The 25,607-nt window shown below is 55.6% G+C and overlaps 8 protein-coding genes across 8 annotated transcripts; 3 read left to right on the forward strand and 5 right to left on the reverse strand.

Annotated features, from left to right (window-relative positions):
• Positions 1 to 684: 684 nt before the first annotated feature.
• Positions 685 to 2,340, forward strand: IWZ02DRAFT_255984 (uncharacterized protein). Its single transcript, XM_066763263.1, has 2 exons — positions 685 to 2,231; positions 2,288 to 2,340. The coding sequence occupies exon 1, from the start codon at positions 1,101 to 1,103 to the stop codon at positions 2,217 to 2,219; it is 1,119 nt and encodes a 372-aa protein (XP_066623052.1). The 5' UTR covers positions 685 to 1,100; the 3' UTR covers positions 2,220 to 2,231; positions 2,288 to 2,340.
• A 1,104-nt stretch (positions 2,341 to 3,444) lies between these two features.
• IWZ02DRAFT_256065 (uncharacterized protein) lies at positions 3,445 to 5,139 on the reverse strand. The gene is made up of 2 exons (XM_066763264.1): positions 4,749 to 5,139; positions 3,445 to 4,486 (listed from the first exon to the last, which is right to left on the reverse strand). The coding sequence occupies exons 1-2, from the start codon at positions 4,854 to 4,856 to the stop codon at positions 3,569 to 3,571; spliced, it is 1,026 nt and encodes a 341-aa protein (XP_066623053.1). The 5' UTR covers positions 4,857 to 5,139; the 3' UTR covers positions 3,445 to 3,568.
• Positions 5,140 to 6,005: 866 nt separating this feature from the next.
• Positions 6,006 to 7,569, forward strand: IWZ02DRAFT_518469 (uncharacterized protein; the record flags this gene model as incomplete). The annotated part of the gene is made up of 2 exons (XM_066770719.1): positions 6,006 to 6,756; positions 6,809 to 7,569. The coding sequence occupies 2 exons, from the start codon at positions 6,006 to 6,008 to the stop codon at positions 7,351 to 7,353; spliced, it is 1,296 nt and encodes a 431-aa protein (XP_066623054.1). The 3' UTR covers positions 7,354 to 7,569.
• A 101-nt stretch (positions 7,570 to 7,670) lies between these two features.
• IWZ02DRAFT_450643 (DEAD/DEAH box helicase domain-containing protein) lies at positions 7,671 to 14,914 on the reverse strand. The gene has a single exon (XM_066767479.1). The coding sequence runs from the start codon at positions 14,685 to 14,687 to the stop codon at positions 8,010 to 8,012; it is 6,678 nt and encodes a 2,225-aa protein (XP_066623055.1). The 5' UTR covers positions 14,688 to 14,914; the 3' UTR covers positions 7,671 to 8,009.
• Positions 14,915 to 19,579: 4,665 nt separating this feature from the next.
• On the reverse strand, positions 19,580 to 22,281 carry IWZ02DRAFT_401483 (oligosaccharyl transferase stt3 subunit). The gene is made up of 5 exons (XM_066765630.1): positions 22,055 to 22,281; positions 21,919 to 21,999; positions 21,239 to 21,832; positions 20,024 to 21,185; positions 19,580 to 19,973 (listed from the first exon to the last, which is right to left on the reverse strand). The coding sequence occupies exons 1-5, from the start codon at positions 22,209 to 22,211 to the stop codon at positions 19,703 to 19,705; spliced, it is 2,265 nt and encodes a 754-aa protein (XP_066623056.1). The 5' UTR covers positions 22,212 to 22,281; the 3' UTR covers positions 19,580 to 19,702.
• Positions 22,282 to 22,931: 650 nt separating this feature from the next.
• On the reverse strand, positions 22,932 to 23,380 carry IWZ02DRAFT_490269 (uncharacterized protein; the record flags this gene model as incomplete). Its single annotated transcript, XM_066769652.1, has 4 exons — positions 22,932 to 22,952; positions 23,070 to 23,150; positions 23,208 to 23,268; positions 23,331 to 23,380. The coding sequence occupies 4 exons, from the start codon at positions 23,378 to 23,380 to the stop codon at positions 22,932 to 22,934; spliced, it is 213 nt and encodes a 70-aa protein (XP_066623057.1).
• A 685-nt stretch (positions 23,381 to 24,065) lies between these two features.
• Positions 24,066 to 24,551, forward strand: IWZ02DRAFT_256151 (uncharacterized protein). Its single transcript, XM_066763266.1, has one exon. It carries the CDS (start codon positions 24,261 to 24,263, stop codon positions 24,510 to 24,512), a length of 252 nt encoding a protein of 83 aa, XP_066623058.1. The 5' UTR covers positions 24,066 to 24,260; the 3' UTR covers positions 24,513 to 24,551.
• Positions 24,176 to 25,089, reverse strand: IWZ02DRAFT_481644 (uncharacterized protein; the record flags this gene model as incomplete). The annotated part of the gene is made up of 2 exons (XM_066769126.1): positions 24,176 to 24,803; positions 24,861 to 25,089. 2 exons carry the CDS (start codon positions 25,087 to 25,089, stop codon positions 24,529 to 24,531), a joined length of 504 nt encoding a protein of 167 aa, XP_066623059.1. The 3' UTR covers positions 24,176 to 24,528.
• Positions 25,090 to 25,607: the final 518 nt, after the last annotated feature.

Genomic DNA, 25,607 nt, shown 5'->3' on the forward strand with positions numbered 1-25,607 from the left:
TTGAGGACGAGGGGAGCAGCCAGGCGTGGAAAATCTGAGGCAGTCCAAGGGTCCATCGGAGGTTTTGGAGAGTGATGGTGAGGGTGAAAGCGTTGCGCCAAAGCTGGCCGGGCTGGAGGTTTGGTAAGCACTTGGAGCGCGTACCGTATCGTAACACGTCATTCGAGGGAGACCGGCGCCTTTTGATCCAGGCACACCTGCGACCTCCTCTCTTCGCTCGCTCCGCACCGCTATCTTGACCGATTGCATCAGCCTGGACGAGAGCATGCCATGAGGAACTGTCGCACTGCGGCACGAGCAAGAGGACAGCTCACGGACCTACTGCTGCACGCCCCGCCCACTGTTCTCGTCGCCTGAAAGCAGACACATCCATCCATCAGCTCTCTCGACTACGGCATGCCATCACTTCTCTACTGTTCGGATGTGCGGACTCTGCGCCTCTCCGAGCTAACATCATTCTCGAACAAGTTTCAGCGATCGACGTCGACGTGGACTAGTTAGTGATCTGGAGGCGCGTTGGCTGTGTGATCATCAGAGCCGACCTATACAATTTACCGCATGCGGCTCGGACGAGAGCCTCGGGTTGCTGCTCTGATTCCCATTATCAAAATTCAGATTGAAACTGCAAGGGCCCTTTCCGTTTGGACCCTAATCATCAGCTTTGGCTTCTCTTTGTCCTGGGGACGACCACATGTCCCTTGTTCCCTCCATGTCTGGAGTTGATCATTCTTGGCCCAAATCGGGCTGAGCTTCGCCTCCACCGCGTGTTCTCCTGGTGCTCTCCCGCTGCTCTCTGGGACCATCCCCGCAGTCGGTTTGGTTGCTCATCTGGTCTCCATGTTCAGCATTCCGGATGCCGCCTGCTCACTATCGAGGGAACATAACGGCGCCCACAACCCTGAGGTTGTGGGTATCCTGGGTAACCCAAATTCAAAGCCTGTGATATAGGCAGGTCTTTCCCCCTGAGAACACCGTGGAGTGCCTTTCACTCCAAAGTCAGTGGGACAACGAGTCCCACCGCTCCACAGTCTGCACTTCGAGCCTTTGCCCAATTGCAAATTTCAATATCAACATTCGTCCTACCAAATTTTGCATCCATCATGCCCGAGCACACCTGCCGTCGACGACGCAACGCCGTCCGTCTCCGTCTATACACGGCCCTTTCACCTGTATCCTACGGCTTCTCCAACGAATACATCAAGCCACCTCGATGTCTCGCCTGCCAGGCATCAAATAGTTGCACTCCCATGGGGCACCTCAGCACAGAATATATCGACTCTCTTGATCTGATCCCGTCTGCTCCCTCGCCCACAGCTCCAAGTCGCTCTCTGCCATCGACCAAAAACAGAACACCACCCATTCCACCTCCAAAAGACAGTGCCGAAGCCCGGTCGCGGCAAGCCAAGGCGAAGAAAAAGAAGAAAAAGCAGGCACTTCGTTCAACATCCACAGCAGCACTTCCTCGCTCGCGCCCGAAATGCTCCTCCACGAATGTTGATCGTGCTCAGCTCCGTCAAAAAGAATCCGAGTCGACAACAAGCCTCACGCACATGCGGCCAAAGCCCCGGCCGCGCGCTCCCAAAGACTCTCTGGTTGAAAAGGAAGAGAATGACAAAAAGGCCTCACGCCGCTCCACGTGGGTGCAGTCACTCGACCTCAACGCCTTCCTAGGGGGCATCTCGCACGAAGAAGATGTGGGTCTCCCGCCGCTTCCTCCCATCCCAGCCTCCGAATCTCGAGGAGGGCCCGGCAACAGTCGCACGTCTTTCTTCTCGCGCTCTTCACGTATCAACCCGCGCGACACGTTTCTCGACCCAGACCTTGCGAAGCCGCTCCCGCCGCCGCCTCCCGATGCACAACAGAAGAAGCAAGACGACGCACAGCACCAGCTTCGCTCGAACCCAAAGGCCTCGCGCAGCAACCCGCACCTGTCGTCTGTGTTTAGGGGCGGCGGAGGTGGTGGTGGCAAGCGCTCTTCGGCGCTGTTTGGCAGCGCGCCGCCAGAGGACAGGGAGGCTAAGGAGCGGCTGCTCCTGTCCTCTTCGCCTCCATCGTCGTCTTCGAGCAGCCCTAAATCCCGCTGGTTTGACGCACTGAGCGCGAAAGAGGCGTTCAAGGACGGCGGTGAGAAGAGGAGTACGTGTCTGTGGATGAAGATGGATGGGAACGGAAAGGTGAGCTACGACGGGGTGGGCATGATGGGCTTGGGGACGCTGTGAGTTGGCTAGTCGGTTTGTAATTGGCATCTGTTGTACGCGGTGGAAATGGTTGACCCTTCTCCTGTTAGCTCTGGCCGGCTGTCTGTCTTACTCGTTGACTGGTGGTGGCTTTTCGGAAGTTGTTATTGGCGACATCTCTCTCGTGCGTCATTGCTTCTGCGAAGCAACCCAACTCTCTCGCATGCGCTATTTCCGAGTGGTATCAGAACCACGAATGTAATACCTCATCCGAACCGACCCTGCAAAAAAAAAAAAAAAAAAAAAAAAAAAAAAAAGAAGGTGACAATCGCTTCTCGTGCCGATTTCCATCCGCATCTCGGTGCCCACTTTCACAATTGCGTGCAGACCACCGACCTCTCTCTCCCGAACGTCATCCCAACATTCTGACCTGCAGCGGGCAGCCAGGGCAGAGCACCTAGCCACCACCCCTTTTTCCATCCTTCCCTCCCTCCTTCCCTCCCTCCCTCCCTCCTTCCCTCCCTCCCTCCCTCCTCGTCCCATCGCACCGCATCGCATCATCCCTCCGGCCCTCACCGCATCATCCCTCCTCCGCCCCTCACGAAAGATCAATCTCCGCGCGCCATGGCGCCCCACTGCCTTGTGCCGCGATGCCGGCCGGCTGATGGCCGACTTTTGGTGTCATGTTATACGCGACGCGACGGTGACGAGGTCGCGGTGCGTCAGTAATGCGCGTGCGACGCGTCGCATGCCTGAGGTACTACTAGGTAAGTGCGCGCGCGCGTGTGTGTGTGTGTGTGTGTGGCGGCTGATGGCGGGGCGGGCCCGTGTGGCGGGGAGAGGACGGATGGGGGGCGGAGAGGACGGATGGGGGGCAGAGAGGGGGAGGGAGGGAGGGAGGGAGGGAGGGAGGAGGGTGGAATAGAGGAGCGGATGTGGGGCAGAAAAAAGGAAGAAGCGAATGGGAGAGGGTTATTGACTGAAATAGGGTTGGGGATGCTTATAGGCGGCTGTGGAGGTTCTGATTGGGCGATGCCGTGTCAAGAAGCTAGGAAGGTCTTGCTAGAGATGATTGCATTGGTCATTGTGGTTCAGAATGTGTATTATGTGCCGGAATGTTCTGCCGCAGGTCTGTCTGTGTAATTGAACAAAGGGCCGACGGTGTGCGTATGTACATACACCTCCCGCTCGGTATAGTGAAGATGATGTATAGATACAATCTCGAAAAAAGCTCATATGTCTTGTGCCGGGAAAGCCGAAACCCAAACCCACACTTGTGTCGACCAAGAGAATAGTATGATCCCAATGAGTAAGCCTAGGTCATCTTTGCGGCCAACCGCTCCCAATTCTTGCTGTCTGGCCTTCTGTTTTGCCGTCATGTCTGAAGTTGTTCAAATGACCAAATCTTTTGCTCTGCGCCTCTTCTGGCCCAACCACGACGCGACCATTGCCCTAATGGCGGCAACGGTGATTTCTTTTCCGCGTTGCAAGTCTCTCTCTTCCGGACACCCGGGGACATGCAGGAACAGCACGGGCCGTTCGCCTTCCTCCTCCGGCGCCACTAGCCGCTGCGGTTGTTGAGCCTGTTGCGTCTCTGTGGGGACCATGCCAGCATCAGCTTTCTCCCTCTCCTCCTTTTGCTTTTGCTGCGCGCGTGCCCAAAACCACGCCAATGTTGTCCAGTAGATGAAGCCGCACAGGAAACTACCCACGTCGTCGCTCGGCCGCACTTCGACTCTGTTCCAAGGGTTTGAAGTCGGCGCGCCTGCGGACGGCGCGACAGGTATACCCGTCTGATGTGGCGGCGTCGCGATTGTCGTCACAAAAGTTGCGCTGGAGGTCCCATCCCCTACTCCCTCAATGTCGGCGCACAGCGCTCGCCAGCGCCGCCATATGTCCTCGAATGGCAGCGACGTTGCCAGACGATCTGGGTACGAGCAGAGCTTCCCATCTCCCTCGGTAAAGGCCTTGAGGTGGCTCGGCCACTGCCGGTCTGAGTCGAAATCTGCCCAGCGCTGACCAAGGACGTCTTTGTTTCGGCCGTATCCTATCCGCACACTCGACCTCTCCAGCGCAAAGTAATTGCGTCCGGCGGCAAGACCAAGGTGCAGGACAAGGTCGGGGTTTTGAGCAGCGAGGATAGTGGGCACGAGGGTCGCGGTGGGATGATAGGCCACGGGGAGAGGAGAGGGGTGAATAATCAGTCGAATCCGGGGACTCGTTGGGTCGCTCGGGTCGGGTAGGAGTGTTGCTGGTAGAAGCTTGGTGATTTCATGGGAGGGATTGATTGGAAATTGGGAAAGGAAAGGCTGGCGGTCCAAGAGTTAGCATTGTATGGAATCTCTCTCTTTGGATCCTGTTAGAGGGAGAAGAGGAAAAAAAAAAAAGAAAAAAAAAAAAAAGTGGTTGGGACAGTGATGCATGCGTAAGGGGCTTGTGGGCTAGGGTGGCACGAGAGACATGTCGAGTTACATGTCAACGTGTTGGAGCTATTAAAAACGCAGTGTAACATGTTTTGGCAGAAGAGGATTAAGCGTGGCCATTCGGCATGAATACGACGGCGAGACTTACGCCAAAGCCCGTCACAAGCACGGTTACTTCTTCAGGAGTAGATTCTAGAGCCTGATGCTGCAGGACTACTAGGTCGGCGGCCGGTGGTTCTGTTCGGACATCGCCCATGGCTTCGAGGGACAAAACGAGTCTCGGGACGGGTCAAGACGTTTTTAGAGCCTGTGAAATGTTCACCTTGAGAGCAGCTACAGACTATAGGGCTGGTTAGAGGAGCGGGCGCCACGTGGACGGGCAAGGAAGGCGTGTATTAACGGTGAGGATATGGCGTTGAGGACGAGTGATTAGAAGCGGAGGAGCGGCGTGATTCCGAGGGCGGGGGCGGAACAAGGCCGAGGCCGAGGCCGAGGCCGAGGCCGAGGCTGAAGCTGAAGCAGGGCTGGCAAGCTTTGGAGGCGACAGCACTAGAATATAGCTCGAGGAAGAGGAACAAAGACAGCGAGCAAAACGAATGGCCAAAGCCGTCAAGCCTAGCACTAGCAGGGACGAGGTGGTGTTGAGAAGACTGGAGTAAGGTAGGACGGCAGGAGAGTGACGTTCCCGTTCCCGCTCCTTCGTCCAAGTCATCTTACCCCGCTTCTCTCTTGGGCAGGCAGGATAAGATAAGGAACAGCAGAGGAGAACCGAACGCATGTGAGACGCCGATGAGCTAAGCTTCTGGCTGACATAAGCCGAGTATGTATCGTATCGAGCATCCACACACTTCGGGGAGTTCGACCATGACAACCTCTCGCACTGCACTGGACCCAACCAAACACCACCCGGTGCCGCTCATCCGCAGCGCCCCCCTAGGTGCTTGGCTATGTTCACCACCTCGCCTGGCAGTTTCGCAAACCCGATCTTTCGGCATGCCGACCCGGGCGCCAACTGTGCCGCCCCACTGTAGGTAGGTAGGTTAGATCGCCCTTTTCGGATACGCATCGTCATATCCCTCCCAAACAGTCAATCCCCGTCCTGAGCGCCCGCTTCCGTCGGCCCTCATCCGACGCCCTCACCACCATGGCAAGGACAACACCCTGGGCAGGGCGTCCTCGCACGACGTTTCGTTCTCGACGCTCTCCCATGTCTTGCAACGCAACCTCCTCCTTCATTTTTACATAGCTCTCGGAAATTCCGCGCCGAGTTACATCTTTTCCCCTCAGCAATAAGAGCATCCGAATCCTCTGTCCACTTCTTTACCGTCGACGTCATCATCTTCTATTACACTCAAATACCCTCAAATTTCTCCCGTCTTCAACAACAGTCTTCCAAGGAAAATCAATGGCAACCAACAACACTACCAAGCCCTTTGACATTGCTGTCGTTGGCGGTGGCATTGCTGGTCTCTGTTTGACCATCGGCCTCGTCAAGCACGAAATCCCCGTCACGCTTTACGAATCTGCTGCGGCCTTTGGCGAGATTGGCGCTGGCGTAGCTCTCGGCACCAATGCAGTCAACGCCATGAAATCCATTGGCCCTGAAGTCAAGGCTGCTTTCGAAAAGGTTGCAACATATAACCAGTGGGAGTCGAAGAACAACATCTGGTTCGACTACCGTCGTGGTGTAGGCCACGGCGCTCACAGCGGTGCCGACAAGGACGCGGGTATGGGCGAGCTCATCTACAGCGTCAAGACCCCACGGCCCTCGGCCTACGTCCATCGCGCGCGCTTCCTCGACGAATTGGTCAAGCTTGTGCCAGACAGCATCGCAAAGTTTGGCAAGCGTCTTTCGGACATTGAGAACCTATCCGACGGCAACGTTAGGCTCAAGTTCCATGACGGCACCGAAGCCGTCCACAGTGCCGCCATTGGCTGTGACGGCATCAAGAGCCGTACGAGGCAGGTCGTTCTCGGGGAGAGCAACCCAGCCGCGAAGGCCGTCTTTTCTGGAAAATATGCCTATCGTGGCCTCATTCCCATGGACCAAGCTGCTGAGCTGCTAGGTGACGAGCTTGCTCGCAATTCGCAAATGTACCTTGGCTACCACGGCCACGTTCTCACTTTCCCTGTCGAAAAGGGCAAGACGATGAACGGCAAGTGTTCCCCGCACTTTGTTCTTGAATCGAGCCCTAATGTTCCCCGCAGTAGTCGCCTTTGCCAGCAAGCCCAGTTGGGATGACCCCTCCTGGGTCGTGTCCACCACCAAAGACGACCTCCGCAATGACTTCGCAGGCTGGTCATCTCACGTCCAGTCCATCATCACTCTGATGCAAAAGACCGACATCTGGGCCCTCTTCAACCACCTGCCGGCCAAGACCTACGTCCGCGACCGCATCGCCATCATCGGCGACGCCGCGCACGCCACGACGCCGCACCAGGGCTCTGGCGCGGGCATGGCCATCGAAGACGCGTACGTCTTGGCCGAGATTCTGGGCGGCGTCGCGTCTGCCGACCACCTCCACGCCGCGTTCAAGGCCTACGAGCAGGTCCGCATCGAGCGCACGCACAGGCTTGTCACCACCAGCCGTGCGTGCGGCCAGCTGTACGACTTTGAGCTCAACGGCGTCGAAGACAACGTCGACAAGATCGCCCAAGACCTCAGCACGCGCATGGACTGGATCTGGAATGAGGACTTGCAGCACGAGGTGGCGCAGGCAAAGGCCATTTTTGAAAAGACGTCCAAGTTGTAACCCGTCTCTGAGAGGGCGTCATGTAAGGGTGATATGGTAGAATTGGTTTGGTTTCTCGGCATCATGAGCAGCATTGCGTGGGCGTTTTCCTATCTTGACGGCCGTCTTACATATATCTCTTTGACGCGTTCACGTTGAGGAGTAGTAGTAGTAGTAGTAGCGTACGATTTCATCCTTCCATAAAATACATCCTCTTTGACCATTTGCACCACTGGAACCTATTTCCCGAGCTTTTGCGTTGGCCTTCATTATTCACTGATGATTGACCACAAAGGCACAGCCCTACATTCACCATGGCACGAGAAGCAGACTGACTGTTGACTTGGCAAGATTTGTTACTACACCATACTACTTACAAACTGGAAAAGTGAAATTCGCTCCGACGCCTCCCAAAATTAAACGCCGCCACCACCTCTTCAAGTGCGGAGAGCTTTAGCTTGCAAACGCTTTGATGCTACCTGACGGGCGTGAATATGTGGCCAGCCGACCCAATCTTCCAGTAGAAGCTGCAGCAGCGCCGATGTCCTGCTCGTCCTCTCTCCTTCAAGCTGTCTGTCTAAACAGACCACAAAGTAGTGCTCGCCGACGCTTTCGCATGGAATCCAACAGCGACGCGAAAAAAGTCAGCCGAACAAGCAACAAATGAACGCTCACTTCTACCCCCCGTCCTCTTCCTCCTCGTCCTCGTCCTCGTCCTCATCCTCATCCATGCCCTCCGCCGCCGTGACCTTGAACGTCGGCGCCTGGTCAACGCCCATGTAGCTGTCGCTCATCAAGTAGAGCGTGAGCTCGTGCTCGCCCTCCTTGGGTACAACGTACTCGAGCCGCGTCTTGAGCTCGCGGCCGACCGTGACGCGCTTGATGGCAAGCAGGCTGCGCTCCTGCTCATCGCCGACGACGAGCCACCAGTTCTCGCTCTTTTGCGCCGGGAAGAAGGGCGCGTGGACTTCGCCCTTGGGCGCCTCGTCTTCCTCGTCCATCTCGCGCGTGATGGTAACGGCGAGGTACGCCGGCGCGCCCGCGACGATGTTGTCGGGCTCCTCGACGACAAAGTCAATGGAGAGATCGGGGTAGTATTCGTTGACGAAGCGGGCCGCGTCGGCGAGCTGCGTCTGTTCGAAGCCGAGTGCCTTGACGAGCTTGCCGTGCCGCTCATCGTCTGGATCCATGGCTTCGATGAAGTCGGGAATGTCGCGCACGCCGAGCGATGACACCTTGGATGCCAGCGCGTCGTCGAAGTGTGGGATCTGCTTGAGCGGCGAGTCGCGGTCCCACATAGCTTGCACCACCATTTGGCTGATTTCCATGGCGTTCATGGCGTTGAGGTGGCCCTCGGATGATAGTACGTCGACGGTAGCGCTGAGCAGGGGGAGCACCTTGCGCAGGATTGAGTCTTGATCTTTCGCAAGGTCAATGGGAAGCTGCATGCGCGAAAAATGCGCCTGAAGAAGGACAAAGGCCTTAAAATGCGGCGATTCGTCCGATCCCGACGCCATCTTGACGGGAAGACGGTCGTGGACGCGGCGCAGGATCGCGTCCTCGTGGCGGCGGATTTGAATGCTTTCAAATTCAGTCGCTGAGGTGATGATTTCGAGAATGCCCTTGAGCTTGGTGCGCGCGTTAAGCGACAGCAGGAACGTTTGCATCGTGATGAAGGAGATGTTGTAGTAAGCCGCAATCATGGCCGGATTGAGCGGCGTGATGGTGTCGTCCTCTTCGTCCAGCTCGATGATCTTAGCGTCGACAAGGTCCTTGATGGTCGTCTCGACGAGCTCGGACAAGTGCGCGCTGAGCCCCTCGTGCGAAATGTCCGTCAATCCGTAGTAGCTTGGGTTGGCAAGCAGTCTTCGGTAGAAGTAGGTGTAAGTGGACCAGTCGACGGCGTCTTGAGTCGAAGTGATCATGCGGGTGCTAATCTCGGCGACAAATGCATCGTGCAGGTAGACTTGGAGGTGCGACTCAATGGGAAGCGCCTCGTTGAGGAACTTCTTGTAGTAATCGCGCTTGACTGCAGGCAGCATCAAGACGCCTCTGCTAATCTTTTCTTCACCTGCTCTGCCGGCCTTGCCAAACATTTGCAGGATCTCGCTCAAGGGATAGTCAATGTACCTGTGCTCTCTGCCCTCGAAGAACTGCGTGTTCATGACGATGACAAGATGGGCATTGACATTGATCTCCCAGCAGCAGTCCCTCGACACCAGGAGAACCTGGATAGCGCCTATGCGGAAGAAGTGCTCGACGGCCTTCTTGTCGAACGAGCTCAGGGCCTCGTGGAAGTAGCCAATACCGTGAGAGAGCGACTCAGCCAGTGCCGGCTCATTGATTCTCTCAAGTACAGGCTGCATCTCCTCGATGGAAGCATGTAAAAACCGATCCTCGTCGTCGTCGGCGACGCAGTTTGCAAGCAGATCCAGCGCGGTATTCCGGACCTGCTTCCTGCTGGGCACGAAAACCATGGCGGGCTTGTCGGGCGACAGCTGCAGCACAGACTGGTAGGCTGGCTTGGCCATTGCCAACATGAGCGAAGGGAAGTGCGGAATTGTAAATGACTGGATATGCAGCTCCAGCGGGACGGCGCGGACGTGCGGGCTAAAGTTGAAAATGGTCTGTTTCGTCGCCCCAATCCACTCCCCAATATCGCGGGCGTTGGCGAGGGATACGCTGAGGCCGACAATGCGCATTTCCGACTCGAGCTGGAGTGTCATGGCGTGCATGCGAGAGACCACGGTTTCGTAAACGTGACCGCCTTGGCCGCCAATCATTTGCAGGTCGTCAGCAACGAACAGCTTCACGCTCTGGACGTTTCTGCGGCGTTGCCACTGCCTTGAAATGGCGTCCCATTGCGGAGGAGTGGCAAGGATCAAATCTCCCTGCTCAAGAAGTCGAAGATCCGCCGTCGTCTCACCCGTCAATTTGACGATACTCTTTCCACCTGCTACCTTGGCGAGACGCTGCTGCCAGTTCTTGAGCCTGTTGTCGACGAGCTCCTGGAACGGTGCAAGGTAGACAGCGCGCCCATGATCCGACTTGGACCAGTGGCGCAGCAGAGCAAACTCGGCGCAGACTGTCTTTCCCATTCCCGTTGCAGCACCGATAAAGACATTCTCGTCCATCTGGAACAGCGAAGGGAACGTCTGTGTCTGGACCTTGTTGAATCGCTCCCAGTCGGGGTAAAGAGCCTGGAAGTCCGGCCTCTTGAGAGCAGCCACTGGAAGGGGCTGCATGTCCAGCAACGGCGTGTGCTGCGGGAACTTTTCAGGGAGAATCAGCTTCTGGAAGCTAACAGCAATCTTGGTCTCCGAATGCATCCACCTGTCCGAAACAACGCTGATGAAGTAGTGAGGAGGCATCGGCTCGGTGATGGGGACAGTAAATTCGACGAGATGCTCGTTCATCTCCGACATGGCATACTCGCGGCGAAGGATGAATTGGTCGTGAAAGAGAATCTCCTCGCCATCGCAGTCTTCGACGATGATCCAAAAGCTCTCAGCAGTGCCGTGGAGGGTTTCGTCCCACACGAAGTTGGGCGAGATGGTCAACTCCATGCGCAGCATGGTGCGAGTCATAGGCTGAACGTGGGCCTGGATCTCGAGACGGGGGAACTTTTCTACAAGACCGCAGACAGTGCGTCCAGCACGGGGCAGGCCCATCAGCTCTCCCATGCGTGGCGGATCGAGGTCGAAGTAGCTGGACCAAGGGACATCGATGCGCTCAGCCTTCTGGACAATGTCGCGAGGACAGTTGGGGAACTGGCGCAGCGGAGACATGGTCGGCCACATGCGCTTCTCGGCCATTTTGCAAAGGTCCAATGCCGTCTTTGCAACGGATGCCCAGTTCTTCTTGAGGCTAATTTCGAAGATGGCGCGCAGGATACGGCCGGCCGATTGCGTGACGTAGACCAAGTCAGCCATCAAGGCAAGACCCTCGAGCTTGAGACGCGAGATATAGGCTTGAAGCAGAACGTTGATCTTGGCATGCGGCTCCTCAATGCTCTCCTTGACAGGAATAGGCACGCGACCCAGAAGCTTCGCCAGCTCGACCTTTTCGTCCTGGCGCACCGGAATGTACTTGAACTCATCACTGAGCGCAAAGACGCGGAAGAGCTCAATGTTCGAGATGTTGGGCTGGATGTGCAGATTGTATGTGAGCATTGAGCTGTGGGTGATGTAGTAGTGCGAGGCAATGCGTCCCAGCTCGGTAGCTTGCAGTCTGCCAGATTTCTTGTCGTACTTGACGAGGCTTGATTTCTCCAACACGACGGCGGCGGAATGAATGAGATCCACTCGCTTTTGCTCTAGGGCCTCGTCATCTTCGTACTCGGCCCCAACACTGTACAAGCCAGGAGAACGCAGCATTCGCACGTAGAGATAGGTGTAGCCCAGCCACTCGACGGCCTCATCGCGACTGCGCACGTTGCCAAGAACAATCTCAGCGTTGAGGTTGTCTGATAATCTGCTCATAAACTGCGACTCAATTGGAAGTTGCTGGTTCATAAGAGACAGGTAGTACTGCAGCTCGGTCTGTGTGGTGATGATGATACCTTCACCATAAGTGTCGTATTGGGGACGACCAGCACGTCCAAGCATCTGGAGCACATCTTGAGGGCTTAGCTCAACCCAGCTACCCTTCTCAGGCGAGTAGATCTGGGTGCCCTTGATGATGACCGTGTGAGCCGGCAAGTTGACACCCCAAGCCAGTGTTGCAGTACAGACGAGAACACGCAACGATCCATCGGCGAAGAGATCCTCCACCGATGTACGGTCAGCGCGGCTCATTCCAGCGTGGTGAATGCCAAACCCATACGGCATCAGGTCCTTCAGATCAGAATTCTGGACACCGTCGGCTTCCGTGCGCAGAATCTCCCTGCTAGCGGCATCGCTTCTTATCACTTGGCCAATCGTCTCGAGTTCCAACGCCTTGTCCCGGATGTACTTTGCCGTCTTGGCCGTCTCTTTTCTCGAATGCACGAAGATCAACATTTGGTTGTCCTGTTGGCCGACCTGTTCCAAGACTTTGTTGTAGCAGACGTCGTTCATGACTTTGAGCTGCTTGATCGCCTTCTTGTCTGTCACACCGATGAATTCCTGCTTCAGGGGGCAAGGCCTGAAACTGCCGTCAAAGTGGAAGAGGCCCTTGATTGGGTCAACACGGAGGAAAGTGGCGACGTCGCGGTAGTTGGGGAGCGTGGCACTGAGACCGACAATGCGAACGGGGTCACCGGTCTGCTCCACGCGACGGATGGTCCTGCTCACGATGCTCTCCAGAACAGGACCACGGTCATCGTGAAGCAAGTGGATTTCATCGATACAAATCAGGCGGACCAGATTGGTGTAGCTCGTGTCAGTGGCCTTGCGAGTGATGACGTCCCACTTCTCTGGAGTAGTGACAATGACCTGCGTGTCTGCGATTTGCTGCTTTGTGAGTTGGCGGTCACCCGTCAGCTCAGACACCTTGATGCCATACGGCTCAAGCCTCTTTCCAAAGTTGCCGACCTGCTCTTGGACCAGGGCTTTGAGGGGTGCAATGTAGATGATCTTGAACTCGTCAAGATTGATCTCGCCCGTCTCTGGGTTTCTGTGTTTGCCGATTTCGCGGAGCATCGTTAACATGGCCACGTTCGTCTTACCAGATCCGGTGGGAGCGCAAATCAGCATGTTGCCGTCGTCGTTGAAGGCCGTGGGGTAGCAGCGGGTCTGGATGCGGTTCAGGTTCTTGGAAGAGCCAAATCCAACCCTCGCCCATTCAGGCAACTCGGATACTGGCATGTCCGGGGGGTCGTTGGGGTCTCTCTTTGGCTTTGGAGCAGGGACATGAATTTCTTCGTATCCCTTGAAAGTCCGCTTGGTCGATCCTTGGGGCAGCTTGACATTGGGGTTTGTCATGAGATGGTTGCCCTGGTCAAAGACGAGGTTGTCCAGATTGATGAGGCGCTTCGGCTGGAGTCCGCCCACCAAGCCCTTTTCGCCAGCATCGGCCATCTTAGTGTCCTCGGCCTTAGGGACGTCCAGGTCCATGAGATCCAGCTTCATCTTCTTCTGAGTTGGTGCGTCGGTCGACGCGTCTTCTCTTGTCTTCAGCTCATTCAAGATCTTCCGATGCCCATTCGCAATCATCTCCCTCTCAACAGCTGCCCGCGCGCTGTGGTCATCTTCCACTCTTCGCCACCTAGTAACCCACACAATCTTGTCTCTGTTGTTCAGCAACCTGGAAATCAGGTCATGATGGTCCCAATCGAAGAGGTCCATGAGATGATTCTCAATCTCGCGAGGGTCTTCCTCCACTGTCCCATCTTCAAGCTCGCCCGCCAACAACTGCAGCGCTTTTTGAGACTTCTCCTGCTGAATATGCGCATCTTCGTATATGTGACCGATTTGACGTTGTAACCAGTAGGCGTCGATCTCGTACGCTGGGATGGGTTTGGTTTCCTTGTCGTCTCCGCCCTCGGCAGCTCCGTCAATGACCATGCCGTCCTCGTCAATCTTAGCTTCTTCTTCCTCGGGCACGATGCCTCCTCCCGCTGCCACCGCCTCTTCTGCGCCATGCCGATCTGCAAACTCGCCGTCGTCCTCATCAGAGGTGTCGTTTTCGTCCCGAACCTCGAACGTCTGGCCTGCGTCTTCTTCGTCCTCCTCTTCGTCGAACACGACTGCGACACCCTGCCTGTCGTCCAACTCGGCGCCGGCAGCCGCTGCGCCACCATCGGCCATCTCTTCATCCTCATCCTGAGCATCGTAGTCCGTAATCTTTTTGCCCAAGTTGACCAGCTCGTTGAACTCTTTGCTTCCCATGTTGATTCCCAAAATATCATCAATCTCCTTCTTACGGTCAAAGTCCTTGAGGTTTTCATCCTTCAGATACTCCAGCACCGCATCAGCCGCACTCCTGACGACATGGTTTGGAACATCGCCCAAATGCCTCCCCACAATCGTCGTGATGAGCTCGTACGTTGCCCGAGTCGCCGGCGTCCGGGGGCGGTATCGCAGGTCCTCAACGAGCAGGTCCGCCTGGCTGAGAATGCCCGCGCCCCGCGTCTGGTTGCTCTCGCCGCCGCGCTTGCGCTTCCGCTCGCGCTCGAGCACCTCAGCGCCTTCGTCGATGCCGCCCCGCTGCAGGCCCTCGAGCGCGTTCTTGGGCTTCTTCTTCTGTGTCGGTGCCGAATCGCGTGCTACCCGTCCGCCCATTTCCTTGATGCTGATGCGGCCTGCCAGTGACTCGGGGTCACCGGTTGCTTCGTCGGTGCGGCGAGATACGAAGCGTCGGTCCGCCTGCAAGACCAGGTTGGACATGGCCGCATACTTGAACTGCGCCAAGTTTGGCTGTTTTTGGTCCGCCATGGTGGGCTATTGGAAGCGGTGGGTGGTTGTTAATGCGATGGGACGGCGTGGCGACAGAAGGCGTTGTGGGATTTGCGAGGGTTTTCGACGACGATTGGGTAAATTGGCTGACTAGGAGGGCAGTGAACTTCTCATTGCCTGCTTGCTGACCCTGCAGCAGACGGAGTGAGAGCTGGTCGGAGTGAGGTGGAGGTTGGCGTGGAGATTGGCTAGAGGATTGGTTACGATGATAAACGCGAAGACAGCTTGACGCGAAAATGCTGGAGCACCGACTCGCCCCCGGCACTTGGCAGATGTCGCGCCTTTCCACTTTTGGACTAGCGTATTGACGACGTCTCTTCTATGACTGCTCCTTCTTTTCCACCAACCTTTCCCGCGTCGAGACACAGGGAGCATTCGAGCACTTATACACCTACGTGTGGACAAGGAGCATTCGGCTACATACTCAGCACGGGACAAGAAGCATTCGAGCGACCACTTACTCACGGCTCGGGAGCATTCGACCCACCAGTCGCTCACAGCTAAGGAGCATTCAACCGACCAACCACTTGCACACAGGCAAGGAGCATTCAGTACACTCGTGTCCACACAAGGAGCATTCGACTGAGCACACGCACACATAGAAGGAGCGTTCATCCACCCAGGCGCCGCCTGACACACACAAGGAGCATTCGTATGCACGACGATTCTAATTTTACAGTTTTTTTGGTGTTTTCTGCTTTTCTATATAGGTGCTTTTATATAGGCAAAAGCCCGCACTTTTGACTATATGGCCCAACCTATCCCCAATCCGGCCAATCAGAGGGCCTCAGCTGCCCAAAACACAAGTCCAGCCAAAGAAATCTAGCCAATCAAAAGCCACTTTTCACCCTATTCACGCCTACCCTCCTTCTCCTTGTCATTATCACTGCTCGAGTAGCGCGTGTCCTCAATCTCCCTGACCGTGGTTGGATAGCCCATGGAGTCAGTCGCATCCATCTCCCTGACGTCGACCAGATGGTAGGAGCTGCGACTGCCAGCGTAGCTGCTGCCAATGTTGGCGCTGTCTTGCGTCCAGAGTCTCGTGCTGGGTCCATGCGAGCTGGGCAGCGTAGTACGTGGAGCAGGAGCTTCAAAGTCGGCCGCGGAAGGCGGCTCTGGGGCCCTGATCGGGGCTGTCGACATGGAGGCCCGCGGGAGCACGGTCAAGCTGACGGGCTCTTTGACATGACGACGATAAACAAAGGTCGAATAGTCGGTCGGCTCCGAAGACGGAATGACCTGCCTGGGAGCTGTAGGCAGCTGTCGAGGCGCTTCGTACCAGTAGTAACCGCTCATGCGCTCTGTCATCAAGTCAGTACTTCATGTTTTAGTGCGAGGTTGGCCTGTTGCGCTGGTACTCACCAGCCTCTTCGCTGAAATGTCCATCATAGCCCCTGCGACGGCGGGCCTGCTGGTCCTGAGGTCCCGGTGTGAAGCGAACACGCAGCTCATCCTCGTTGTGTAGACCCTCAGCTCTTTGACCCAATTGGCGGGCCTGTATGTGCTTGCGCGGCGAGGTCGCCGGACGAGAGGGACGACTTCCCGAGCGAAGGACGCTTGTGCTCCTGTTATCACTGGATGCTGGATAGGTAACCCACGATGTGTGTGTGCGCGTGGCCTGTGAGCCACGCTTCGAGCGGAGGTTTTGCTGAGGAGCTTCGGTGCGGGTCTTTGGCAGCGGCTGGTCTTCAACAGAAAGCCTTCTCATCTGAGCAGACGGCGGAGATGGCGCACGGGTCCTTGACTTGGACTTGGTGAAGAAGCCGTGGCGAAAGGCCTGAGGGTGGCATCTGAGCCTCCTCTCTGCGTCACTGATGTGACGGGCAGCCATAGGCGGTCTAGCTGGAATGTCCTCGGAGGGTGGAAAAATACGACGGCGAGGGCGTTCATCCCACTCTCTGCTCCTGACCACCATTCTGCTTCTCGATCTCCTGTGGTGAGCAGGGACTGTTTCCTCAATGGTGATTCGGACACGACTGTCAGAACTGGTCCTCCAGCTCTCGCGACGACCTTCTGTTTCTTGGACATTGGTAAAGACCCGGCCACTGGATTCAAATGATGGACGATCACGGTGCTTGTAGCGAGATCTGCCACGCTCTTCACGCTCTTCGAGGACTGGAATCACCCTGACCTTCTCCATTTCCAGGAAAGCGTCTCTTCCAGGCCTGTTGATGACGACTCTTTCCTCCTCGTCACTGGAAGACGTCGATGTCCTGCACTTGCGACAGACACCAGGCTCGATGCGCTGTCCGGATTCAACCGGATGGAGCTTGTGATACTTCCTAGAACGGGGGGCGCGACAGATCGAGCAGAAGTGGTAAACCTCGTAGGCGTGCCCATGACGTGACAAGTGGCGACTGGCAGCAGTGGCTGGCAAGTCTTGGGTGTGAGTGATCTTGACCTCCTCCTCAAGATCGCCGTGAGCTGATCTGGACTGAGAAGTTGAAGGAGAACGGAGGATCGGAACAGGGTATGAGTAGCGTCTTGTGGGCACGGATGCTCCACGAGGGGCTACAACATGCTCATGCAATTCATCCGTTCCAAGAGGTGCATAGAATCCAGCTCTGCGAACAGGCAGAGACTCGGCTGGAGGGCCAAGCTCATATGGCGAAAGGGGTGGAGGAGCCATAGTCGTCGGTTGCGCAGGACGGTATGCAAGTACTGATGAACTGGCTTGAATTTGGTTGGTTCGTCGTCTGGACTTCAAGTTTGGCAGCCTGAGCTTTCCGCAGCGGAATATGGGCAGGGGCCTTGCAAATCCTGATCTCGTAGCGGGCTGCGGACTGGTTGACGCTTGTTCCGGCAGATGCCTTGTTGAACCTTGGTGGGTCTCGCGGCCACGAACTGTTCTCGATTCCTCAGTGGTGTTCCCGGGTGAGGACGAGCAATCTCGTTCAGAAAGTGCAAAATGGACCTTTTTAGCCGGCTTGCGACTGGGCTTGACCTCGGGTGAAACAATGACCAAGTCCGAGGAGGAATGCTGTGGCAGTGGCCCTGGAGAAGAAGACGAAGACGAGGATTGAGACGGATGTGGAGTTGGAGGAGGCGACAACGGGGTCGGACGAAGGTTTGGAGGAGATTGGTCTGCAGGTTCCGGCGACCTTCGCCAACAGAATCAATCTCTGTCTGACAAACAGATGCGAGAGAAAGGAAACTTACTCGGAGGTTCTAGGCGCAATATAGAAATATAAAGGTTCCAGAGGCAACTGGAAGACCACAGGGTCTTGGTTGTCAGGTGGGTTGGGCTCACCAATCGCAACTTTGGTTGACCAGGCCTCGGAAGAGTTGCGACAGGCTGTGGTTTTCGGATGCAAAGAGATCGTCTGCTTGGAGGGGCTCATGGCTTTTTATGACAGGCGTTGGCCTGACTGACTGTACGCGGAAGGCGCACTGCGGCTGCGCCGAGGATGATGTCGTCGTTCCGTGATGATGTCGCCGTCGGTGGTTGGTGGTTAGTGGACGGCGAGTGCAGAGGGCGCGAGATGATGTCGTGACGACGACGTCGTCCTGAGTGCCTTCCTCCCGTCGTTACTCCAGCCTACCTCCGATTGTCAGAAACATCTTATGGCCATGTATTCTGCGATTATGTCGCTTTCGGTGGTTGGTGGACAATGTAGTGGACGGTGAGTGCAGAGCGCGCGAGATGATGTCGTGGCGACGTCGTCCGAGTACCTTCCTCCCTACTCCAGGCTACCTCCCAATGCCAAAAACAGTTTCAAGGCCTTTTTTTTTTTTTTTTCTCTGCGATTATGTTGCTGTCGGTGGTTGGTGGTAGATGGGGGGCGAAAGCAGTGCGCACAAGACGATGTCGTGACGACGTCGTCCCGGGTGCCTTCCCCCCTATTTCGAGCTACCTCCCAACGCCAAAACCAGATTATAACCATGTTGTTTAGACTTCTGCGCGAGACAATATCGCGGCAAAGTCTCCCTGGGTGCCATCGTTCTTCTGTTCTAATCTATGACACAGTCACGGATCAGTGTGAGTGGGACGTTGCGGCGATTGCTTTGCGTTGTCAACAATCGTCAAGATTGCCCGGGGCGATTTGCCATGTCAACTACAGGTATTCGGGCGAGATGTCACACAGTGTCGTCCTGTCCTAGATTCCCGCTTTTCTTGCTCCAAGCTGCCGCCAGAAAACAAAATAGCCTAGAAATGTTTAGAGATATGGAATTTTACTCAAGATGCGGTGACGATGTTTTTGTGGCCAAAGTACCTTCTTTTTCTACGTCATGGGAATCGAGAGGGTGTGTCCCAAAGTCGATGTCGTTGTAACAGTTCTTACAATGAAGATTCTCATGCCGCGGCATGCCTGTCCGATGCGCGAGCAGGTCATCGATGATCGCGTGCTGCATCACGTAGACGCCTGGTAGGACGAAGTCGGAAAGGATGAGCGAGGACAAAGGCGTGTGCAGGTGGGTTGAGAAAGTCGTGTTGGCCGTGCTTTCGAAGAGGTGCACCGGTGACGCTGCGGTGAAGGATTTAGATAGGCACAAGCCGATGTCGTCTCCATGTCTTGCAAAACATCCACTTTCGCCGCGACAAGCGTTCGGCGTGAAGTTCATCATTAGCAGGGGATGATACCTCTGGCTAGCGTCTCCCAAGCTCCTCTTACCAAGGTATCCGGGGGTCCCAGACCGCGACGGTACTTCGCATGCTTTTCATCTCAGGAACCTCCCTCTTTGACAACGGCCAATCGCAGTCCCCCTGTTTCACTGAACAGGAGATGGTGGTGCGGAATCCTCGCAAAGATTGAATCCCTTGGTGTGACAACAGTACGGACGAGATGGAGAAGTTAGCAAAAGTCCGGGGAACATAGATCAGATGCCAAAGACATCACAACTGAAAAAAGACTGGGCAGCCCAAAGGCTACTGATTGGGATGAGTTGGATTTGAGTTTTGACGCTCCCTCAATGAAGCTTCTTTTTTAGACTGTACATTCTATGCTCGTTCAAATATCGATGCAGGCAAGTGTCTAACAAGAAAGAAAGTCACACTACTCGACCCGCAAGGTCTTGGGACCCTTCTTCTTCGCAGTCCTCTTTTTCTTGTTGCCCTTGTCAAACGCCATGGCCGCGGCGTGGTCTCTACCAAGGTTATCCAAGTCCTTGACCTTGTAAATGCGAATTATCCAGTTTTCGCTGGTGAAAGCCTCCTCCACAGTGCTGAGTTGAGGACCCTCAGCAGGAAGGCGAGAGCCACGGACACGGTCAGTGGCCTGGCCAGAGGGGAACAGGGAGTTGTAGTTGTAGTAGGACATCTTGTACCTGTGGTATTGTCAGCAGCCATCATGGCGCACAGAAGGCGTAAAACTTACATCAGACTGTTCCTCATGGTAGGCGTAGCTTGGTCGTCAACGCGGTACTCGCCTTTTGAAGTGAAGAAGTCGCGTTCCTTGACCTCATCGGGCCAGATCCCCTCAGCGATCCTGACCATCCACAAAAACTTGTTGATATCGTCACCAGAGTAGCCAAGCAGACCACCGAATACAACAAGGACGTAGTCAACTTCGTGTTGGCGCATGATAGGGTAGCTGACCTCTTCGCGAGAGCTCATGGCCTTGCCCACCGTTGCGATGTGGGTGTTGTTCCAAGTGTTGTTGTCGACCAACGTAGGCCTGTCTGCCATTCCACCGATCTGGTAACCGTAGTCCCACCAAGACATGATCTTGGCGTTGTCCGGGGTGTTTTGGCGCAGCCAGTAGTAAGCCTCACGATAATCATCAATGATGTGCTGGCTCCCGTCGGGGAGTTTGCTGGCCAAAACGACCGAAGGAGACGAGTACGCGTTGGAAGTGACCCAGGTACAGTGGAGGACGAAGAGCAAGAGGTAAATGGTGGTGGTGGCCACGACAGTAAGCTTCGAAGCGTAAGAGTAGATACCAACCACTGGGCTGCGAGTGGACCGGAGAGATGCCGGCAAGAAGCTCGAGGCGATTTCCTCCGTGGTGTGGCCATTTTCTTTGGCTGAAATCTTGGTCGACGGCTTGGGGCTATCCACAACGAGGTAGGCATCCAAAATGTGCGAAAGAGCCATGGCCGAGGCGACGCAAACAATCGGAGTCAATGTCAACATCAAACGGACCATGACGCCAGCGAAATAGCTCGACAAGACGGCGTAAATGACGACAAAGACTTGCTCGTCCGTGAGCTTGCGGTAGCACATGTACACACCCGCGGGGAAGAGCCAGATGAGCAGGTTGAGATCGAAAAAGAAGGCTGGCCAGGCAGTCGGTTGGTGCTCCGAGACCGACGCAATGATGGGAATGTGAATTTTGGCGTATCCGGTGTCCCAGAGGGAGTAGAAGCGGCCGGTCCAGGGGGCAATGACACCAGAGAAGGTGAGGAGAACGAGACCACCGAAACCGACGACAAAAACTGCAAGCACCAAAGCCCGCAACAAGGCCTGGAATTGCTTGCTAGGGAGCTGCGCCCTCACGAATTCGGTGAAGCCTACAATTTGAAGCAGTCCGAAAACACCTGCGCAAAATGTTAGTATCACTGAGGGGGGGAAATTGGGCAAAGAACCATACCAAGGGCAGACATATGCTCGCTAGACCTGATGGGCAAGAATCCGACGAACGGAATTTGCATGCTGGCCAACGTTCCCAGGGCGTACCATGTGGTGTAGCTGACGTAAAGGCGTGGGCTGTAGCGTCCCATGCAGATGAGGACAAAGGCATGCAGAGGAATCAGATTGGTGATGAAGACGTATCCTCCCCACGCCGACACCATGTAGCCATAAAACAGCGCGCACAAGGCACCCCACAGGGCGGAACCGTTCTTGAGAGCCTTGATCCAAAGGAAGAAGGTGAATACAAGGAGGAAAATGGCAATGGCCTCGTTGTCGTAGCTTCCAGCAACAGACCGCGAAATGTAGCCGGGGGTGATGCCCATAAAAGCTGCAGCCAAGAGTCCAGCCGAAGGCGACTCAGACATTTCCGAGGTCAGGAGATACGTAGAGAAAGCGGTGAGGCCTGAGAAGGCGGGCGCAAGCAGCACGCAGATGTTGCGAATGTCAACGGGAATTGTCAAGAAGCGGAGAATGTGGTAGATGACGCCGCTGGTGACCATGAGGCCCGGGTACAGCGTACCGCCAGTAACTCTTCCAAGAGGATGCCATGTTCCTGTTGTAAAGCCGCATTAGCAATTGGCTCGATATTGTGACAGGGCGATGATCCAGAGGGGTCCATGTTCGGGCAAGGACGCGTACTGTCGTCGAACCAATCCCAAAACTTGTAGAAGCCGTGCTGGACGAGGTATTTTGTCGCGCGAAAGTTGAACCAAGGATCGACTGGGACAAAGGTTAGCATCGGCCCAAATGGCAAGACGGATTGTTTTGGGCTTACATTCGTGGATGATGCTCTCGAAGCGGATTACACTGAACAGACGACTAGCTACTGCAGCGGCGGCGATTGTGACCAGAATGATGATGCGGAGCATGCCACGGGTATTTCTACCCGTGACGCCCTGCAGAAAGGCGCTCTTTTCCGCGGCGTCAGCCATGGTAGAGCAATTGCAAAGGAGGGTGCAACTGGAGTGTTGGTTGTGGTGTTGGCCAGCTTGCCCCGACAGGTGAAGCCGCGTAACCAGGAGGAAGCCACCTGGAGCTTTGGACAGGTCCCGCGCCAAGACTTTCGGCCACCGCCCGCCTTCGGGTGTGAAGTGAGGGAGAGGGCAGCACCAATGCACCTCAGACTGACGTCTTTCCAAAAGTTTCATGGGCGATTCAGCCGTTGAAATTCGGCCCGTCATAGCCTTGCCGTTCATATATTTTCTAGCCTTGTCGCAAGGTCTCTGTAACGGATTTCGCCATGCGCATTCACTGACAATCCAGGCTTTTGGTAGGGCCAAATAGAAATTGAGCATTATTGCCTTGTGAAACAAATACGTAGAATATTCAGTCATGAAGAGAAGCCCAGTAGAAGGAGAAATTCATGTCTCTCGAACAGCAGTCCCGCAAAGTCAACTGGTGCTGCGCAAACGCCTGTCACCACAGCAAACCAAGCATCTTCCACACTGGTCACCAACAACAATCAGCACACATGTGCTCTCTGTCTCTCCAGGTCTCTACCCAAGCCAGAAATTGTACCGGGTGTCGGGTATCATTGTAGTGTCAGGACGGGTCGGGGAGACGGTCCTTGACAAGTCGTAAACTCGGGCGTGAGTTGCGTATATTGGGGGATCGGCGCACAAAGGCCGTTGGTCGATTGCGGCACGGAGCGCTTAACAGCACTCCTCGGCGCACTAGAGTCGTGTTAGCCGTGCTCGTCTCGAGACCCAGAAGTGTCGGATTTGGCTCACCTCGCAACATTCTGCGCAACACTCACAACCCTCCTCGCAGACGAAACAACAGCAAAGAACTGCAAGACAGGTGCCAAGGCAGCCGCGGTCCTTCTTCTCTTTCACAATAACCTGTTGGGGAGGGCCCTGCTGGTATTGCATCTGTACGGATCTTGTCAGCGACGGCGCTTGGATCCAAGGGGAAGTAGGTGACGGTACAGGTTGCTGCGGGTAGCCGCCGTAGGGAGGTTGGCCGTAGCCCGGCTGGGGAGGGCCATAGCTGTCGCAATCGTCAGTATTTTGCACGCGCACTAGGGCGTTGCCAAGAGGAACGGTGCTCACCTCTGCGGCGGGTACTGAGGGCCACCCTGGTAATAGCCTTGGTTGGACATTTTGCTTGCAGGAGGTTTGGGAGGCTGTCGTCGAGTCCATGGCAAAGGTCAGCGGAGGAGCGAAGAGATGTGCGACAGGGGCCAAAACTGACAGGTGGGCGAACAAAAGCTGGCAGTCGAGGTAGGTTGTGGCGAGCGAAGAGGATGGATGAGAGGCGGAGATGCGGAGACTGAAGGGTCAGGATGTGAGATTGCAAGGAAGGGAATCGGGGCCGCGGGCAGTTTTGTACCACTGGCTGGGTCTGTCAGTCAAAGCACCTCCGGCAGGCTGCCGCCCGGCGCTGATCACAAGGAAGCGCTGCACTGCTTTGCTCACCCCCACCCACCCGCCTGTCCAGGAGTCCCGTCTCTCAGCCTCCGCTCTGCTCTTCGCCCAGCTCAGCCACTCGTCGCCGCGCAACATCCAAAGCCTGGAAGACGTGTCAGAAGGGCGTACCCACAACGCTCCACACCCTGCTGAGCCTCATCGCAACCGAGAGGCTGAAGGCTGAAGATACTGTCATGTCATTGCGAATACGCAAAGGCTCATCTTAATGCGGCGCTCAGTCCACTCCAGTCGCGTCTCGTCGCATGGCCGGTGCAGAAGCTAGCTGACCAGAAGCGACGGGTTGCGACAACAAATACCATCAGCCCACGACGTCTGCTAACTACGTCGTCCGTCATGGTCGGGTTAGTTCTCGAGCATCCAGGTCGACTGCGTTGCGACCTGAGCCGCGCCAAGGAGATTACCGGCACCTCTCCCGAACCCTACGTCTGGGCAGAGCTGCATTGCTGCCTTTTTTGGTTTAGTCGCTCTTAGCCGAGGTAGGTTACGGCGACATGATGCTTCGATTCTGCATGAGGCGCTCCCGCCTGGAAGCTTCGCGCCTGCATCTCTCCAATGCTGTGCCACCCACTAACACACCTCTGCTATTTATTCTCTTTCCTCATTCTTTCATCGATTCTTTATCATTGCTGGCCTGGAATTCTCTCATCTCATTCACGACGTGGACGCCTGTCTGCAGATCCAACCGACACCACGTGGTTTCCCGCAACTGATCGGCGCTGGATAACACACCCTGGACGTGCGTCTCGCCAAAGACGACGACGTGACTGCAATCTTCAAGAAACTCGACCCAGCCCTGCGCCCTGAAGATCCATCCCATGACCTAGCACAAGACGAAACCGTTGGGCTCTGCGCCCTTGCGCGTCACGATCCCGCAAAAAGAAGCTACAGGATGGTTGTCGAATCCAACGTCGCCGTCGCGGTAGAAAAACACGACGCGCTCGTTGCCTGCGTTTGTATCGTCCGGACCGCCGTTGTATGGCAGGCCGTTGGCGAGCGGAAACTCGTAGCGCATGCTGTTTGCCGGACAGTAACTCGGAAACTTGATGCCTCGGCTCTCGGCATCATCATCATTGAAGCTTTGGGGATACCGACCCTCTGGAGAAGCGTCAAAACATCAATGACATGGCCACATATCCGGAGTGGTCGACTTACTGCCGCGTCTTTCGTCAGCGTTGAGAAGATTGATGCCATACTGCGCCGCGAGAAAGATTTCGTGGCCCGAGTAGGTCTTGTCGCCGCACTTGTACGAACCATCCGGATCCAGGCCATATTGTAGATGAATGGGTGTCGCGGCCGGATCATGTCGCCTTGCGAACCTTGCCAGCGGCATCGCACTGACCCACACAATGAGAGAGACCAACAAGTAGAGAATAGTCGTCATTTTCACTGCCAAGCAGAAGACTGAGGAGAACTCTGTGGTCGACGATCTGAGCTGTGGCAGCCAACGCAAAAATATCAGATCGCCTACACGTTTTATACACTCAATCTACCAGTTCTACAACAAACAGGATTCCAAGCTGTACCCATTTACTTCCCTTGGTCTCGAACAAGCCCTTGAAAGAAGCAAACCACAGTGTTGGTGATCGCAACTTCTTTGTCGTCCATCAGTCCATTTTTCGCAACGCGTGGTGGTGCAGCCCACACCAACATCGTGGGTTTCACAAGCACCCTAACAAATAACTAGGCCATCTTTGACTTTCCACAGTCGTGCAGCGCGGCTCTATGACACATCGGTATCCCGATGAAACCAGGAAATCAACTGTCACCGTAACTATCTCGACTCCCAACACAGCTAGCCGCCTTCCCAGAATCCGGGTTTTCGAAGGTGAGCGTAGAACCATTGCAGGTGATTCAACCACGTCAATCTGTCACTGCCTCGGTTGAAAGTACGGGCTGGAC

This window comes from Phyllosticta citriasiana, assembly GCF_038021145.1.
Source record: "Phyllosticta citriasiana strain CBS 120426 chromosome Unknown IWZ02scaffold_6, whole genome shotgun sequence".
In the NCBI taxonomy this organism is placed as follows: domain Eukaryota; kingdom Fungi; phylum Ascomycota; class Dothideomycetes; order Botryosphaeriales; family Phyllostictaceae; genus Phyllosticta; species Phyllosticta citriasiana.